Below are 17,357 nucleotides of genomic sequence, written 5' to 3'. Positions count from 1 at the left end.
AACTGAAAATATGCCACAGATTACTCCCACTGCATATGAGAGATAAACTGTCAACATCAAACACTGCATGTGAGAAATAATCACCCAGATCAAATTAACTCAGAACTTTGAATAATTTAAAATAAAAGGTAATCAATTACCTGTTTGGCTATTCTAACATCATCAGCGGCACAGTCTAAGATCATTAATATTCTACTCTGGAAAGTGTTTTGATCCTTTTCCATTTGAATGTAGATGTGATTAGTGTTCTAAAAATGCATAGCTCTCCAAACAAATCCCATACTCTGTAAAGACTCAGAAAAATCCAGGCAGTTTTCTGTAATGATAACCCTAATTCACTTTTCAAACTCTTTCTCTTTCTCCCATAGTGTGGGTAAACTTCACTTCTCTGATGCAAAACAAAGTTTACCTTCAACTTCTTGATATTGGGAATATGAATTTTTTTATGCATTTCTTGAGGAAAGCAATTAGACATTGTGTTTTGAAGGTTTCCCAGTAAACACCTCCTGACAAATTGTATCAGAAAATCCCTTTGCCACCTTTCCTACTTAGCTGTCTCAACAGTAACTTGAAAGCAAGTCTCACGGCCAGTCAGAGAGTGTTGCCTTAATAGAATCGTGTAAGTGAAATAGCATACAAAAGACACAAGGCTATTTTGAAAGAAAAACTAATTTTCCTTTGGAGATTTTTTTTTTTTTTTGCACAAAAAAGGGATATATTCTTGCCTTTAGCACAGACTTTAGACCAAATGGCATATGTCTGCATTTGCTTTGCTACCTTTCAAGTTGTTTTTCTTTTTCGTAATATATTCTCACAAGAAAATGGTAATCGTTGTGTTAACACTCTTCTCACTGCTGTCATCTGCATGAAGCTTCTCAAGTGAGCCAGGGTTCCCTAGCCTCATTAAATTACTGTGTCTTTCCAAGCCACAAAGAATAGATTTTTAGACTTATTGTGATTTAACAGAAGGAAAAATCTTACACTGTCAGAAGCATTGTCTATGCGTGAGTCATTGAACAATTACAGTCACTTACTGTTTTCCTCCGGCCACAGTTAGAGAAAAGATTTAAGTGGAGAATGCAGAAACGGAATTCCTTGCCAGTGTTGTGTTACCCTATTATTTCGTGAATATGATTGTTACCTCTTTTTCATTTGTATAAATGCCATCAGCCACTTGGAAATACTTAAGAAGTCATTGTAACTACTCTTTGATGGTAATGTTTAAGTGAAAAACCTGAGTATTATAATTTTGCCTTGCAGTGGTCTTACAAAGCTTTTGAGATCACACTGACAAGTTTATTGATCATTCTGCATAACTTTTAAATTTTGTTTCATTTTAATTTTTGTTGTATGTGGTGAGGAAAGGAGGAAGGAACAATAAGAACAGCTTTGATTGTAGGGTTTATAGAGTCTTTTAGTTATAGATCTGGATGAAAACACTTAAACTTGGCTAATAAGGTGCCCCTTTCACCTCCAACTCATTTACGTAAACCAACCCTGTCTTTCCCCTAAAGAGAGGGAAAGTAACTTTGTGGACCAGATAGTGAATTTTCATTTACAAGACTGTTCAGCCTGGAAAAAAATATCTTCACTTTGTAAATAATTGATGTGAAGAGGAGACCATGTTAGTCTATGACATTTCTGTTTCGATCTTAACTTAAACACTAAGTAGGGTTTTGCAGATTTGCTATTTAGACTACACACTTGATAATGCTGTATGTACATCTGCTTCAATTTTTCAGGAGTTGATGAAGAGGCTGGCTTATATAATTACGTGACTATTAGGTTAATTTTATCTTGTGCATTTGTTATATTTGTATTGCTAGTGAGTCACAGCAAATTTGGGAGAACTATCCCCTAGTTGCTAATTACTAAATATGTAGTGAAATTGGGTCTCCTTTTTCCACAGAACTTCTGCGGCTGGAGGCCCATGTGCATGGGATATGAGGTAAGGAGAAAGCACATTTGGCAAGCAGGAGCTGATCTCTAACTGCAGTGGAAATGTGCCTGCTTGTTTCCCCCATGTGCTCCAACACTATATGAATAATTGATTAAATGAATGGCTGACAACAAGCAAAATGATCACACTGGGCTGCAGCAATCTGTGAAACTCTGAAATAATTTGCAAATCTGAGCATTTTTCTTAACCAAGTTCATAGTTTGCATCAGATTGTCAATGGCTTCTATGCTCCTTTAAAGTTTAAAAAAGCTGTTGGTTCTGTGGATTTGGCTAAGTGGGCATGGCCTGTAGGCAGAACGGATACTTTTAAGTGCCTTCTGTTCTGTTAACTTCTGCTACATTAGTTGCTGCCCCTTCCTTTACCAGTAGGGTCAGCTCCAGCCTTGACTCTGCTTATGATGTGCACAAAGCACTTCAGACTTGCAAACGTGTTTTTAACCATCAGAGCCTCCAGTTCTTCTTCCCAAACGGATCTCTTACCAGAGAGTTGCTCAGTCTATTCGCAATACGCTCATCACACTACACACCAAACTTCTACACATAGGGTTAGATTAGGGGCTTTCAGTGAACTTATTTATTTACTGTGCAGTACCATCGTTGTTTCACTTTTTTCTAAAATGATGTATTCTACAACACTTCAGCAAAACTTCAGTGTAAAAAATGGAACTTGGCCCTACTAGATATGAGGTCTGCAGGCATCTCAATTAGTGAGTTGCCAAGAAGAGAGTGAGGAGTGCCCCCTGCAGGACAGCACAGGAGGACAGATGGGGAAGATGCACCCTCAGGGACAAGCGGTGGCAGTGGCTGGACTCAAAGCTCCCAGCCAGTTCCTGTCGCCCAGAGCACACATGCTGCTGACGAGGGCCACTGTCTGTCTTCCTCCACCTCGGGTATTTGTCACGTAGAGAATGAGTCAGGTTCCATTAAGGTCAGACTCAGAGACCTTTGCTAAGAGACCAAGGCAAAAATACACAAGCATATATATATAACAAGGACAGAATGAATTACAGTCCAACAAATGTAGAAATATGGCCAGATAGGCCGGGCACAGTGGCTCATGCCTGTAATGCCGGCACTTTGGGAGGCCGAGGCAGGCAGATCACTTGAGGTCAGGAGTTCGAGACCAGCCTGGCTAACATGGTGAAACTTCGTCTCTACTAAAAATACAAAAAATTAGCCAGGCATGGTGACACATACTTGTAAACCCAGCTACTCAGGAGGCTGAGTCAGGAGAATCACTTGAACCTGGGAGGCAGAGGTTGCAGTGACCTGAGGTCGCACCATTGCACTCCAGCCTGGGCAACAAGAGTGAAACTCTGTCTCAAAAAAAAAAAAAAAAAGTAATATGGTCAGATGGAAAGAGCTGATTGATGTCATTGCCTGGTGGTATGGCTTTAGAAAAATCCTATAACATTTTGGAACTCAATTTTTATCTACTAAAAAACTGATCAATTTGAAATATTGTAACCATTTATCTTTTAAGAATGTGATGGGGATGAAGCAGATAATTTCTGGAAAGCACCTTAGCTGTCAGAGTGAAAGAATCTATGCATTAGAAAGTAATATTGAAGTCCCAAATTCTCAAGCCCCTCCCCCTGACTCTATTTCTAAGTTTAGGGGATGGCTGAGGGTGAGGTGGGCAGGGATCAACATTCTCAACAGGACCACGTCATGCTACAATGATTTCTTGTTCGTCCCTACCCACTTTGCAGTGACACCTAACCCTCAAATCCTAAAGTACATTTGATAATCTAAATCTGAAATCAAAAGCTACATTCTGATTAAATCCTCACACCTTGCAGAGGCCTGGCGCACAATTGTTACTCCATCAATATTGTCCATATGAGTGACTTACAGAATAAATGGATAAATTGTGCCTACTTCAAAATCATATTTTGTAATGAGAAATAATAACATACCATATAGTGTAAATTATATTTTAATCTAGATTCAGCTCATTCTCAAAATTCAATCCTGGTTTATAAAACTGTTGGTTAAGCTCTACACAGGGAGGTAAACTGAATCACTTTCATCCTCAGAGAATTAGGAATACCAGATCATACTCAATATTTAGGTCATCTGTGTTTGTCGCCTGTGGATTTTTGCCTGTTACCTTAATGTCTGGAAAATGTCTCTCAAGCATATTAAAGGAAGGCAGTGGGAGTGACAGGAGGAAGTTGAAGGAGATAAAAAACGAAAGAAACAGAGAAGAAAGAAAGAAGGAGACGGAGAAAGCTGAAGAGAGTCTAGGGCCACAAAGATGGAAAATATGGTCACAAAAAATGGGAAAAAACCCAACATGTCCAATTCAGGCTTCTGCTTCCAGTTATTTTTAAGTTTCCTGGTTTTGGTGTTAAATTTAAACTTTGTGAGGCATTCTAAAATAGCTAATCAATACAAGAATAAACTTTTAAAAATTCAATGGCATTAAAAATATATGTGTATGTGTCTCTAGGTACCTCTTCGCAGCCTGATTGAAGCTGTCAGCTCACGTTACTGTTAGAAGTACAAATTCAATAAGGAAGTTGAATTATAACTTGAATAATTCAATAAATCACTGATCAAATAACTCTCAGTTTAGCAATAATGGGGGTATTACTTGAAAGCAACGAAGCCGTGTTATTTTTCTGGTTTCCTAATGTCATTTACTCTCTGTGATGAAGTCTGAGAATGAGATGAGCTGAAACTGTAAACCTATTTAAAGAAAAACCCAACTAAGCTTATTTCCACCCTTTTAAGCCCTGTACCTTTTACTGGTGATTAGTCTTCCCCTAGGGGATGATACCAAAGACAAGGTTATCTTCAGATTATTCTTTATGAGTTTTACAGGGAAAGGTTTTTTGCTGAGCTGAGAATGTGGGAACGGGATAAAGAAACCAACAAATGCTTAGTTCACCAAGACTTTACAGAAGCAAGTAGACAGGAGTTAAATACCAAATCAGTAAGAAGAAAGGAAAGGTTCTTAATAAATATATTTCAACACTGGAGTCTGTGCCCCCACCGATGACTAGATTATCGTTCCTAGTCTTGAAGGGTGGGGCTGTCCTTGTGAAAATAAAACCAGATGGTATTGTGGAGACCAAACTAAGCGATAAAATTGAGTTAATGATAAATTATAAGATAACATTTTGAAAAACATTGAAGAGAACAAGTGCTGGGAAGAAGCACTTATTTTGTGTAATCCAAAACACAAGACACAACCTAGTTTTATCGCAGGTAACTGGTTAAATTACCCATAAATTTCCTATAATCATCATCCTTACTCACATCAGCCTGGCTTTGATATAGTATTCCCAGGAAGGTAAAAACAAAATATATGCAGTCAACAATAAAAATTATAAAAGATTATTTTGTTATAAATGAATTGTTAAGAAATAAAATAGTGGGACTGTGTTCTTCTCTTCATTCTAATATGTGAAAAGTCTGTTAACTTTATGCTTGCTCGCAAGTAAAGACTTGTCAGGAAATCCCAGGGCATCATGAAAATGACTGCCGGTCCCTGAGACTGTACCCTACCAGATGTAGCATGAGCTGCTTGATGTATATTACTTCATCTTCAGAACTACCCCATGAGACAAGAATTACCCCATTTTACAAAGGAAGAAAGAAGAATTTAAGAGATTCAGTAATTTGTCTATGGTCAAAGGGTTTGTAAGAGGTAAAGCCAAGCTTTTAACTAGGTTTGACAGTCCCCCAACTCAGGATTTTCTTAATAAGCCTTCATTGCCTCTGTGGGAATTGATAAAAATGCCCAGGTATGCTTTTTTTTTTTTGAGACGGAATCTTGCTCTGTTGCCCAGGCTGGAGAGCAATGGCATGATCTCGGCTCACTGCAGCCTCCACCTCCCAGGTTCAAGCAATTCTCCTGCCTCAGCCTCCTGAGTAGCTGGGATTACAGGCGTGTGTCACCACGCCTGGCTAATTTTTGTATTTTTAGTAGAGACAGGGTTTCACCATGTTGGTCAGGCTGGTCTGGAACTCCTGACCTCATGATCCACCCTCCTCGGCCCCCCAAAGTGCTGGGATTACAGGCGTGAGCCACTGCACCCCGACCCCAGGGATGCTTTTTAACAGAACTGTATGCAAAGGGCACTGGAAGCACAAAAGAAGGGATCTATGGTACTTGGATATTCGTGGAAGAAAGGACACAGGATTCTTAGAGGATCCACCTCAGAGAATGTGAGTCCTGAATTATGGTGCAATGGGTAAGAGGGAAACTTGGAGCATCACATACCAGATTTAAACTCAGTTTGTACATCTCATTGAGGTTGACCTTGGACAATTTACCTATCCACTCTGGGTCTTGATTCTTTTTTTTATCTGTAAAAAGAGTACACTAATAGTAACAACCTTATAGGGTTCAGTGATGATTAAATTAGAAAATACTTGTTACTCATTTAGCATGCAAGAATTTTTAGATAGAAATAGTATTATTTTGGAAGGATAAGAAGGCATTCATTGGCCAGGCATGATGGCTCACGCCTGTAATCCCAGCACTTTGGAAGGCGGAGGCAGGCAGATCACCTGAGGTCAGGAGTTTGAGTCCAGCCTGGCCAACATGGGGAAACCTCATCTCTACCAAAAAATACAAAAATCAGCTAGGCATGATGGCAGGCACCTGCAGTCCCAGCTACTCAGGCAGCTGAAGCAGGAGAATCGCTTGAATCTGGGAAGTGGAGGTTGCAGTGAGCCGAGATCACAATACTGCACTCCAGCCTGGGTGAGAGTGAAACTCTGAAAAAAAAAAAAAAAAAAAGAAGAAGAAGAGGAAGACAAGTCATTCACTGGGAAAATGGACAATCTATGGGGAAGAAAAACACATGTACAAAGTTACAGGTGCATCCCATTTCAAGGGATACCGACTAAATTGCCCATTGTAATGTTTTGGGGCATAAGGCGGAGAACAATAGGTGCTGAGAGAGGAGAGATAGGCAAAGGCTGGACATGGAGGGCTCTGTATCATTTGCAAAAGTGAGCCAGTAATTGTTTTGAGCTGGAGAGTGCTGTGATCTAGTCAGATTTATTTTAGAAAGCACATCCCAGCACCGTGGGGATGATGTTTTGAAGCAGCAGTCCAGGGAAAAACTTACGAAAGTATTGCAATAGTTTAGGCAGGGATGATAAGAGCAGTGGTACAATGAAAATAAAGAAAGGGATTGAAAGGAGAAATCCTCAAGATATTGAATCAATAAAACAGTGTTCCACTTGAAAGAGGCGGCTTGGGAAAAAGAAATAATAATGCTCCTAAAGTTTCTGGACAATATCTTGTGACACCATCATTCAAACAGAAAATTACTAGGAGAGGACAGCGCTTTGCAGAATAAAATAATAAAAACTTTGGGCTTGTCTGGAGAATTTGATGCCTTTAGGACAGCCAGCTAGTGTTCAGTAGGTAGTCAGATAAGAGAATTAGAAGATCAGTAGAACCATCTTGGCTAGAGTTTTGCTCTTTTGGATTTTGAAGCCAATGTGGCACATATACATTTGTAATTATTATATCTTTCTGGTGGATTGACTCATACCATTATGCAACAACGTTTTTAAATGCTTCTTGCCTTAATTTCTTCTTGTTCTGATTTAGTATAACTTCCAAAGTTTTCTTTTAGTTCATATTTGCATGATATATTTTTAAACCCTTTTATTTTCAACTTTTCTCTATCCTGAAGAATATATTTGGCTTTTGTTTGGCTATGTCTTTCAATTGGAGAATTTAATGTGTTTATATCTGATAAAATTATTAACATTATTAGTTTTAAGTAGACCTTTGTGCTATTTGTGTTTTGTTTGTCCCACCTCTTTTTATGTTCCTTTAACTAACTTTTCTTTTTAAAATTAATCACTTTTTTACTACTCCCCTTTTAAAATTATTACTTACACATCCTGTTACTCTTGTTTCAGTATTTACCTTAGAGATTACAGTATTCAACATTGATATGTTAGAATCTAATTTAAAATTAATACTTTTATCATGTTATAATAAATGCAAGGACCTTGGAACATTTTAAATTCATTCACCCACTTCTTGTCTTTTGTACTATATATGCCAAGTATTTTAATTCTACATACATATTAGGTACACAAAACATTTTTATTGTTTTACACAATTATTAATAATGTAGAATTACCATTGCTATTATTTTTCTTTTCTTCCTGAAATTCTATACTTCCATATGGGATCTATTTATTTCTTTTGGAAGACCTCTCTTTTATGTTTCGTTTATTGGAGATCTTCTGGTAAAATGTGTTCTTTGTTTTTGTTTTTTGAAAATGACTTGATTTTCTTAAATTTTGTGGGATTCTTTCTCTGAATATAGAGTTCCAGTTTGGAACTTATTTTCATTCAGGACTTTACAATGCTATTCCATCATGCTTTGGTTTGTATTATTTTGATTAGGAAGTCATTGCTTTCTATAACTGGGGACCCCCATCCCTCCCCTGGTCATCTCATTGTAGAGTACTGTTATTGTTGCTGTTGTTGTTATTTAATTTTATTTTAGCCATTCTGGTAGGTGTGTATTAACATCTCATGTGGTTTTAATTTGCATTTCCCTAATGGTGAACAATTTTCATGTGCTTTTTGGTCATCCATATATCTATTTGCTGGTGAAATATATATTTATATCTTTTGCTCATTTTCTTTTTCTTTTTTTTTTGAGACGAAGTCTCGCTCTGTCGCCCAGGCTGGAGTGCAGTGGTGCGATCTCAGCTCCCTGCAAGCTCCGCCTCCCGGGTTCACGCCGTTCTCCTGCCTCAGCCTCCCGAGTATCTGGGACTACAGGCGCCTGCCACCGCGCCTGGCTAATTTTTTTGTATTTTTAGTAGAGACGGGGTTTCACCGTGTTAGCCAGGACGGTCTCGACCTCCTGACCTCGTGATCCGCCTGCCTCGGCCTCCCAAAGTGCTGAGATTACAGGCGTGAGCCACCACGCCCGGCTCTTTTGCTCATTTTCTAATTGTGTATTTTTCTACTGTTGGGTTTTGAGAGATTTTTATCTATTCTCAATAATGATCCTTTGTCAGTATGTGGTTTGCAAATGTTATTTCCCATTCTATATCTTGCCTTTTCATTTTCTTGCCTTATATTGGCGTTTCGCTGAACAAAAGTTTTTAATGAAGTTCAATTTATCAACATTTTCTTTTATAGATTATGTTTTTGATACCAAGTGTAAGAATTCTTTGCCTACCCCAAGGTCCCAGAGATTTTTCTGCTGTTTTCTTCTAAAAATTTTATGATTTTACATTTTTCATTTGTGTCTACGATCCACTTTGAGCCCATTTTGGTTTAGATATGAGATTTAGGTGGAAGTCAAATTTTTGCCTCTGTATGTCCAATTGCTCTAGCACTATTGGTTGAAAAGGCTGTCCTTCTTTCATTGAATTGCTTTGGCACCTTTGAAAAAAATCAGTTGGGCATATTTGTGTGGGTCTGTTTCTGGGTTCTCTATTCTATTCCATTATGTGTCTAACTCCTCACCAATATCACCCTGTCTTGATTACTATAGCTACATGGTAAGCCTCAGTATCAGGTGGAGTGATTCCTCTCACTTCATTTTTATTTGTGAAGATTGTTTTAGGTACTTGAAGGCCTGTGCCTTTCCATATAAATTTTAAAATAAAGGCTGGGTGCAGTGTCTCATGCCTGTAATCCCAGAGCTTTGGGAGGCCAAGGTGGGAGGATCCCTTGAGACCAGGAGTTCGAGACTAGCCTGGGCAATATAGCAAGACTCTGTCTTCATCAAAAATGACAAAATTAGCTGGGCATGGTGGTGCTTGCCAGGTAGTCCTAGCTAACTGGGAGGCTGAGGCAGGAGGATCCCTTGAGCCCGGGAGTTCAAAGTTGCAGTGAACTGTGATCACACCACTGCATTCCAGCCTGGGTGACAGAGCAAGACCCTATCCTAAAAAATAAAAAATAAAAATAAATTAAGCTATGTTTGCAGAAAAATCTTGCTAAGATTTGTATAGGAATTGCATTAAATCTATGCACCAATTTGGGGAAAATTGATGTCTTTACTATGTTGAGTTTTTCAATCCATGAACATGTATGTATCTAGACTTATTTAGGCCTTCTTTTATTTATTTCATTATTTTGTAATTTTCATCACATAAGCCTGTACATGCTTCATTAGTATATACCTAAATATTTCATTTTTTGGAATGATTATAAATGGTATTGTTTTTTAATTTTGATCTCCACATGTTAACGGTTAGTATATTAAAATTTGATTGATTTTTGTGTATTGTTCCTTTATCCTGAGGTCTTGCAGAACTCACATATTAGTTCTAAGAATATTTTTCTATCTTCCTTGGGATTTTCTGCAGATAATAGTTAAATTTGTGAAAGTGGCAATTTTATTTCTTCCTTTCTGGTCTCTCTCTATATTTTTTCTTGCTTTATTCTAGTAAGAGTTCTAATACTATGTTGAGTTAGAGGGGTGTGAAATAAATATCATTGCCTTGTTCCTGATCTTAGGGAGACAGCATTCAGTATTTCACCATTAAGTATGCTGTTAGCTGTAGATTTTTGCAGATGGTTTTTATTAAGTCAAGAAATTTCTCTTCTATTCCTAGTTTGCCAAGAGTTTTTATCATGAATGTGTATTGGATTTTGTCAAATCTTTTTTCAGCATCAACTGACATGATCGTATCATTTTGCATAATAAATTCTATTTTAAATTTCCAAGTTGGAAAGAGTGATTCTCATAAAATGTCCTGGGACTAATGATGTATACATAGAGCATTTTCAGTGATATCTAAATAATGCAAGATAAATTATAAGATAATGATAAAATTTTCCTTCTCCTAAGTTCTTTATACAAGTATTGCCCTTTTTCTATTAACTATAGCTACTAATTAGCTTGCTGAAATTAACTTTCTTTTAGTAAATTATCATTCTTTTAGTTTTATGATCCTAAATATTACCAGACTAAATACACATTTTAATTTACATTAAGCTAGGTTTCAAATTAGGATAACTAAAGTGAGACAAATTGAGTGAAGCTGCTAAAAACAAACAAAACAATAAAAACCTCATTACAAAAACTACTAATGTTTTTTCCTGTATAACATAAATATTATACCTAAAGTATTTTACACATCAGAGGTTAGGAAGTAAAATAATAAACACTGTTTACTTTTAGAGAAAAAGACAAAACAGGATCATCTGAAACCTAGTTGAATGTTTTTATATGAATACACTGCTTTGGGGCAATTGTGTATCTGAAGCTTTAAAAATCACAGTAAGGCTGATTCCAAAAAAGGATAATGCGGTTCTAGCCCTGCATCCCTGTGTGGTAGAAACGAAGCTGTCTAGGTGCGCTCGCATTTTCCTAGGGCACCAGCTTTAAATACCTTTGTATTCTGCTTCCTGTAGTTTCCAGTAAAACTTCCTTCAGCTGCAGCCTAAAGCCACAGATGGCTTGCTGGAAATAGGAAAGTGCCTGAAGTCAAGCCAGTACGTATCTGCCTGTACAGCTTGCTGCATACCTTCTCAGCAGTGGTCGTCCAGAGACAGGCAGAGATACTATCTAGATAACCTCAATAAAATGTCAGCCACATAGAATGTGAGCCACAAAAATGTCAGTTCTCCAAATAACAATTAAAAAATGTATCTGACTCCACTGAAGCCTTCAAGATGTTTTACCCTAGAGAATGTAACTATTTTTTCCCTTATCAGATTGATCCTGGCTTGAGCTTCACTCTGAGGTTTAGTCATTGGAAGGTAATAATTCAGGATTTGGTTACTGTCTTTTAATTAAGTAGATTTAGACCTGGATCTCACTGCTTATTATGGGGTTATATTTCCAATATTTCTTTAGCCAAAACATTTATTTTCTCTGAAGAAATGAATCTTTTGTGTGACAGAGATATTTCCAATTTAGGGAAGAAAGTTAGAGTGACATTTATTTCTGGACACAGGGTGTGTCATCAGAGAGTGACTGACACACCTGCCTGATGAGGCAGGTACTGATGGATGAGAGCTGTTTGAGGGGTTCAAAAATGTGTAGTAATGAGGAAATGATGGATTGATGATGCTAAACACATCAAGGTTAAGATGGCTTATACATTAAAAAAAGGCAATTTCAAAATATCAATATAATAAATATATATGACCTTCTGATGCATAGGACTCCATTTCAGAGTCAGAGTCGCCCTTGTTTATATTCCTCTACCATTGAAACACAGAAAGAGTAATGTGGCAATAGCTCCTTTTGGGAAAGAACACTTCTTTTCTTAATATCGATCCTTACATTTTCTCAAAGACATATACACTTACATTTCATTTTGCATAGAGCAGTTGTGCTATGTTTAAGCACCAAAGTGGAGAAATTAGAGCAATTGTTATTTCCTGCACTACACAAATACCTGTTCACTCATGCAATATGATATTCACTTCAAATATTTGACTATTTTGGCCAGCATTATCTGATGATAATTTTCCTCCATTTTCTTTATTCTGTGTGTATATTTTATGAATTGAGCAAAAAACTCTAATTTGATAGCTCAAACAAGCTATTAATATTAGTGTGTGTATTAGTCTGCTATTACCATGACAGTGCTGCATAACAAACCATCCAAAATTCAGTGTCTTTTAATGAAAGCATTTGTTTTTATCACTTATGGGTCCACGGACTAGCTTGCCTGCCTCTGTTCCAGGCTGCAGGTTGGCTGTACTTGGCTGTAAAGTTGAGTCCGGGTTCAGGTCTGCTCCACATGAATCCACTTTTTCTTTGAACCAGCAGTTACTCAGGGCATGATATCTTAGTGGATCACAGGAGCACAAAGTCCTAGACAAAAATAAAAACAAGAACAAAACATAAGCACATTTAAGGCCTCTGCCTGCTTCATGACCACTAACACTCATTGTCTAAAGCAAGTCGTATGGCCAAGCCTAACATCAAGTGCACAGAAAAATATACTCTATCGATTTTAGTGCAGTGCAAAAAGGGAGACTGAAGACAGAGGGACTGAAGCGTTAAAAATCAACCAATTAAGCTGGGCATGGTGGCATGCAAGTGTAATCCCAGCTACTCAAGAGGCTGAGGTGAAAGGATTGCTTGACCCCAAGAATATGAGACCAGTCTGGGCAACACAGCAAGTCCTCATCTAGAAGAAAGAAAGGAAAAAAAGAAGAAAGAAAGAAAAGAGAGAGAAAGAAAGAAAGAGAGAAGAAAGAGAAAGAGACAGAGGGAGAGAAAGAGAGAGAGGGAGAGAAAGAAAGAGAGAGAGAGAAAGAGAGAAAAGGAAAGGAAAGGAAAGGAAAGAAAAGGAAAGGAAAGGAAGAAGAAAGAAAGAAGAAGGAGTGAGGGAGGAAGGGAGGAAGGGAGGAAGGCAGGGAGGGAGGGAGGAAGGAAGGAAGGAAGGATGGATCAGTCAATCTACCACTCAATCCATGGCAAACACATCAGTGATTTAAGGATGCTTGTTCTGGGGTTCCCTGGAATGAGGGTGTGTGCCTTATGGCATTAGTCATAGCAGTAGTACTAAACAATAAGTGTGTGTAATGGCATTCACTGTGCCCAAGTACAATTGCCATTTTGCCCTTATGAACTTATTAGTAATAATTAATAAACAAGTAGTGATAAAATATATAGCTTGAATGTTTAAAAATAACATTGAGTTTTTGAAGCTGATGTATTAATAGAATAATGCCCAGCAACATCATTTTCCTGTCTACCTACCTCCAACTCCTCAGCACTCCCACCTGCAGCCCTTGCTACAGCAATGTCCTTTTACCTGGTTTCCTCTCCTTCAGTCCCATTCCCTTACATGTAAAATGCTGGTCCTGAATAAATTTTTAGATCAGACTTGATTAGCAAGTACATCCTGATTCTACCACTTCTCTGATTAAAAATCTTTCAAATGGATCCCATTGGCCACAGAACATAGTCTAACAGCCAAACTCTATATAATCTGGCATTTGAGGCCCTCTATAGAAGACTTCATCCTGTTTTCCCAAACCTAGTTCTCATTATTCTCCTTCATGTGCCCTATTGTTTTCTCAGAGTTATGCTTGCCCATGCATATAATGTAAATTCTTGCCCATTTAACCTTGGATCATGAGATTCTTTCAAGCTGGAGTTGCCAATACCAATTCCATTTTTACATGGTTTTATTCTATTTATGCTTCAAGACCCAGATCCAAGTCACCTCCTTCTTAGAACAGTTGAGATCCTCGTAGCCCAAAGTAATCTTCATCTTTTTCTAAAACTATAAGACTTTTCTGCCTCTTTTACTGAACCTATCATTTTCTAAATTGTGTCATCATTATGCATCTATGTCTTATCATTACTAATAGACTACCATTGATCTTTTTCTACTTAAATACTAAATATACTTCCTTGAATATTAAAACATGTAATAAATAAATTTATCAATCCATTAATACTCTCAGTCATTGTTCTTCTATACTATGCATGCCAATAAGCTTAAGTGGTTTCCTTAAGTAACAATCAGTTCACACTGAAATCAAAGCTGTTCAAACTTCACAAACTCCAACTCTCTCTTTAGTTTGCAGACCCATTTCAGATGAGCAGAATCATTAGCAACATGTGGTGTAGCACTGTGCATTGCTTACGTTTCAGAACAATTTTGTCCTAGATGCCATCAGGGACTGGGCGTTTGGAAGCATTTCAACTTCGGGAAATGTCTGACTGTGCAAATACTCTATGGTTTTCCCTGACTCAGAAGCTACGGACAGGGCAAGCCTGACCTACTAAGTAGTGTACCTGTAACAAAAATCACCCTGGACATTTGCTATCCATTGGGTTTACAGTCAGAGTTGAGGAGAGCCACCATTGTTTGTTTCCTGCCCAGGTTCAAGTACAAAATCTTAGCACCCCCTAATGTTGAAAGCAGTCCTTTCACTGTGAGCAAAAAATGGAATAAGAAAAATAGACTGAAGGCCAATCCCAGTGAAGTTTAACTTTGGAACTAGTGATGACCTCTATTTGTGTACAATGCAAGCTTTACAGACATTACTTTCAGCACCTATTTAATTCTTGCTCCTACTAGGGCTATTTTGAGCTTATTTCATCCTCAGCATTGCTTATAAAATTGTCAATAAATTGTTTGTCCCTTTAAGCTCTTCTTAAATTACTGCTGAGCTATCTGCTTAGGCCGTGGAGTAGACAAAACTAAATCCTATGTTCTGAGGACTGTTTTTTGTATATTTTTATGGTAGACCATTTAATTATCTTGAGATTATTATTTATGTCTCCTTTGTATTTTTATTCTGAATTACAAAATTTTTATCTCAAAGAAGGCCTTTTCTTCCATAAAGATTTTTTCCTTTAGCTTCTCATGTTTTGGAAAAGAAAAAGTTCAATATAGAGTGCGACTGAATATAAATTGGACTGCAGTGTAAAATGCCACTCAGCCTCTTTCTTTTTTTTAAAAAATATATATTTTTATTATACTTTAAGTTCTAGGGTACATGTCCACAACGTGCAGGTTTGTTATGTACGTATATATGTGCCATGTTGGTGTGCTGCACCCATTAACCCGTCATTTAACATTAGGTATATCTCCTAAAGCTATCCCTCCCCCTTCCCCCCTCCCCACAACAGACCCCAGTGTGTGATGTTCCCCTTCCTGTGTCCGAGTGTTCTCATTGTTCAATTGCCACCTATGAGCAAGAACATGCGGTGTTTGGTTTTTTGTCCTTGCGATAGTTTGCTGAGAATGATGGTTTCCAGCTTCATCCATGTCCCTACAAAGGACATGAACTCATCATTTTTTATGGCTGCATAGTATTCCATGGTGTGTATGTGCCACATTTTCTTAATCCAGTCTATCATTGTTGGACATTTTGGTTGGTTCCAAGTCTTTGCTATTGTGAATAGTGCTGCAATAAACATACGTGTGCATGTGTCTTTATAGCAGCATGATTTATAATCCTTTGGGTATATAATCCTTTGGCTGTATTGGGTGCATACATATTTAGGATAGTTAGCTCTTCTTGTTGAATTGATCCCTTTACCATTATGTAATGGCCTTCTTTGTCTCTTTTGATCTTTGTTGGTTTAAAGTCCGTTTTTTCAGAGACTAGGATTGCAATCCCTGCCCTTTTTTTGCTTTCCATTTGCTTGGTAGATCTTCCTCCATCCCTTTATTTTGAGCCTATGTGTGTCTCTGCACATGAGATGGGTTTCCTGAATACAGCACACTGATGGGTCTTGACTCGTTATCCAGTTTGTGAGTCTGTGGAACATTTAGCCCAGTTACATTTAAGGTTAATATTGTTATGTGTGAATTTGATCCTGTCATGATGATGTTAGCTGGTTATTTTGCTCATTAGTTGATGCAGTTTCTTCCTGGCATCGATGGTCTTTACAATTTGGCATGTTTTTGCAGTGTACTCAGACTCTTTCTATCACACTATGTAGGTAAAAGATTTGTTGGCAGCAATTTTCTTGGTACGTTGGGTAAATTCTTCATAAATTCAGTTTTCAGTCTGACAGTGTTCATAAAAGTGGAATATAAAAGTAAAACATATGGACATTTTCCACCAGTTTTATTATGCAAAATACTTGATTTTGTATAAAATTGGATTTTTCAAGGCTAGGAAAATCTTCAATAAATCACATCAGCAGTTCTTCAATGAATCACATCAACAGTTCTAAAAACATATATAAAACCCTGTGTGTTTTCCCACTGAGCAGCTCTATGAGAAAGAAGGAGACCTGAAGGCTCTGCTATGGAAGCAAAGAGCGAGGGAGGGATGAATAGAGGGAGCGATGGAGGGATGGCGGGGTGGGGGGAAAGGAAGGACAAAACAAAGGGAGAGAAAGAGAGAGGAAAGGAAGGAGCCCAGGAAGGAATGATCTGATCATGTTCTCAGAGTGTGACAGAAAATGGAAACTATGTTCTTTTAAAAATCCTCCATGTACAATGTAAGGTCTATTCTGTTTGGTCTGCATAGTGATGTGTCTTTGTTTTAATGCAGGGCCTCAGCAAGGATGTAGTGGTTATCTGACAGGTTCGAATAATACCTTTGCCTCTCCTGATTCAGATTCGAATGGAATATATGACAAGAATTTAAACTGTGTATGGATCATAATTGCACCTGTAAATAAACGAATTCACCTCACCTTCAATACGTTTGCTCTGGAAGCAGCAAGTACTAGGCAAAGATGCCTTTATGATTATGTAAAGGTAAGGCTGTTTTGTTTTTTAACAGAGTCTACTCACCCCAGACTCTAATATAGTGTATTCCAGTTTATATCATTACAGGAAGTCCTGAAAATTGTGAATACAGGTACTACTGTTTTTTAAATGACCTATTCTTCAATGATGCAACATTTAATATTATAGATGCTCTACCTTCACATCAAATTAATCTTTAATATGGGTGACTCAAATATTTTGTGTGACTGGCTTCTAACATTAGCATTAA

General features: G+C 37.6%; 1 protein-coding gene across 1 annotated transcript in view; it reads left to right on the top strand.

The window, feature by feature from the left end:
- The window catches only part of LOC129045013 (cubilin-like), a 122,473-nt gene that overhangs the window by 78,916 nt on the left and 26,200 nt on the right, over positions 1–17,357 (top strand). The window contains 1 exon segment of the mRNA XM_054503311.1: positions 16,908–17,116. Coding sequence (XP_054359286.1) covers positions 16,908–17,116 — 209 coding nt within the window.

Source organism: Pongo pygmaeus, chromosome 8, assembly GCF_028885625.2.
Source record: "Pongo pygmaeus isolate AG05252 chromosome 8, NHGRI_mPonPyg2-v2.0_pri, whole genome shotgun sequence".
Classification (NCBI taxonomy): Eukaryota; Metazoa; Chordata; class Mammalia; order Primates; family Hominidae; genus Pongo; species Pongo pygmaeus.
Note: the sequence above shows the minus strand (reverse complement) of the source record. Positions and strands in the feature narration are given on the sequence as shown.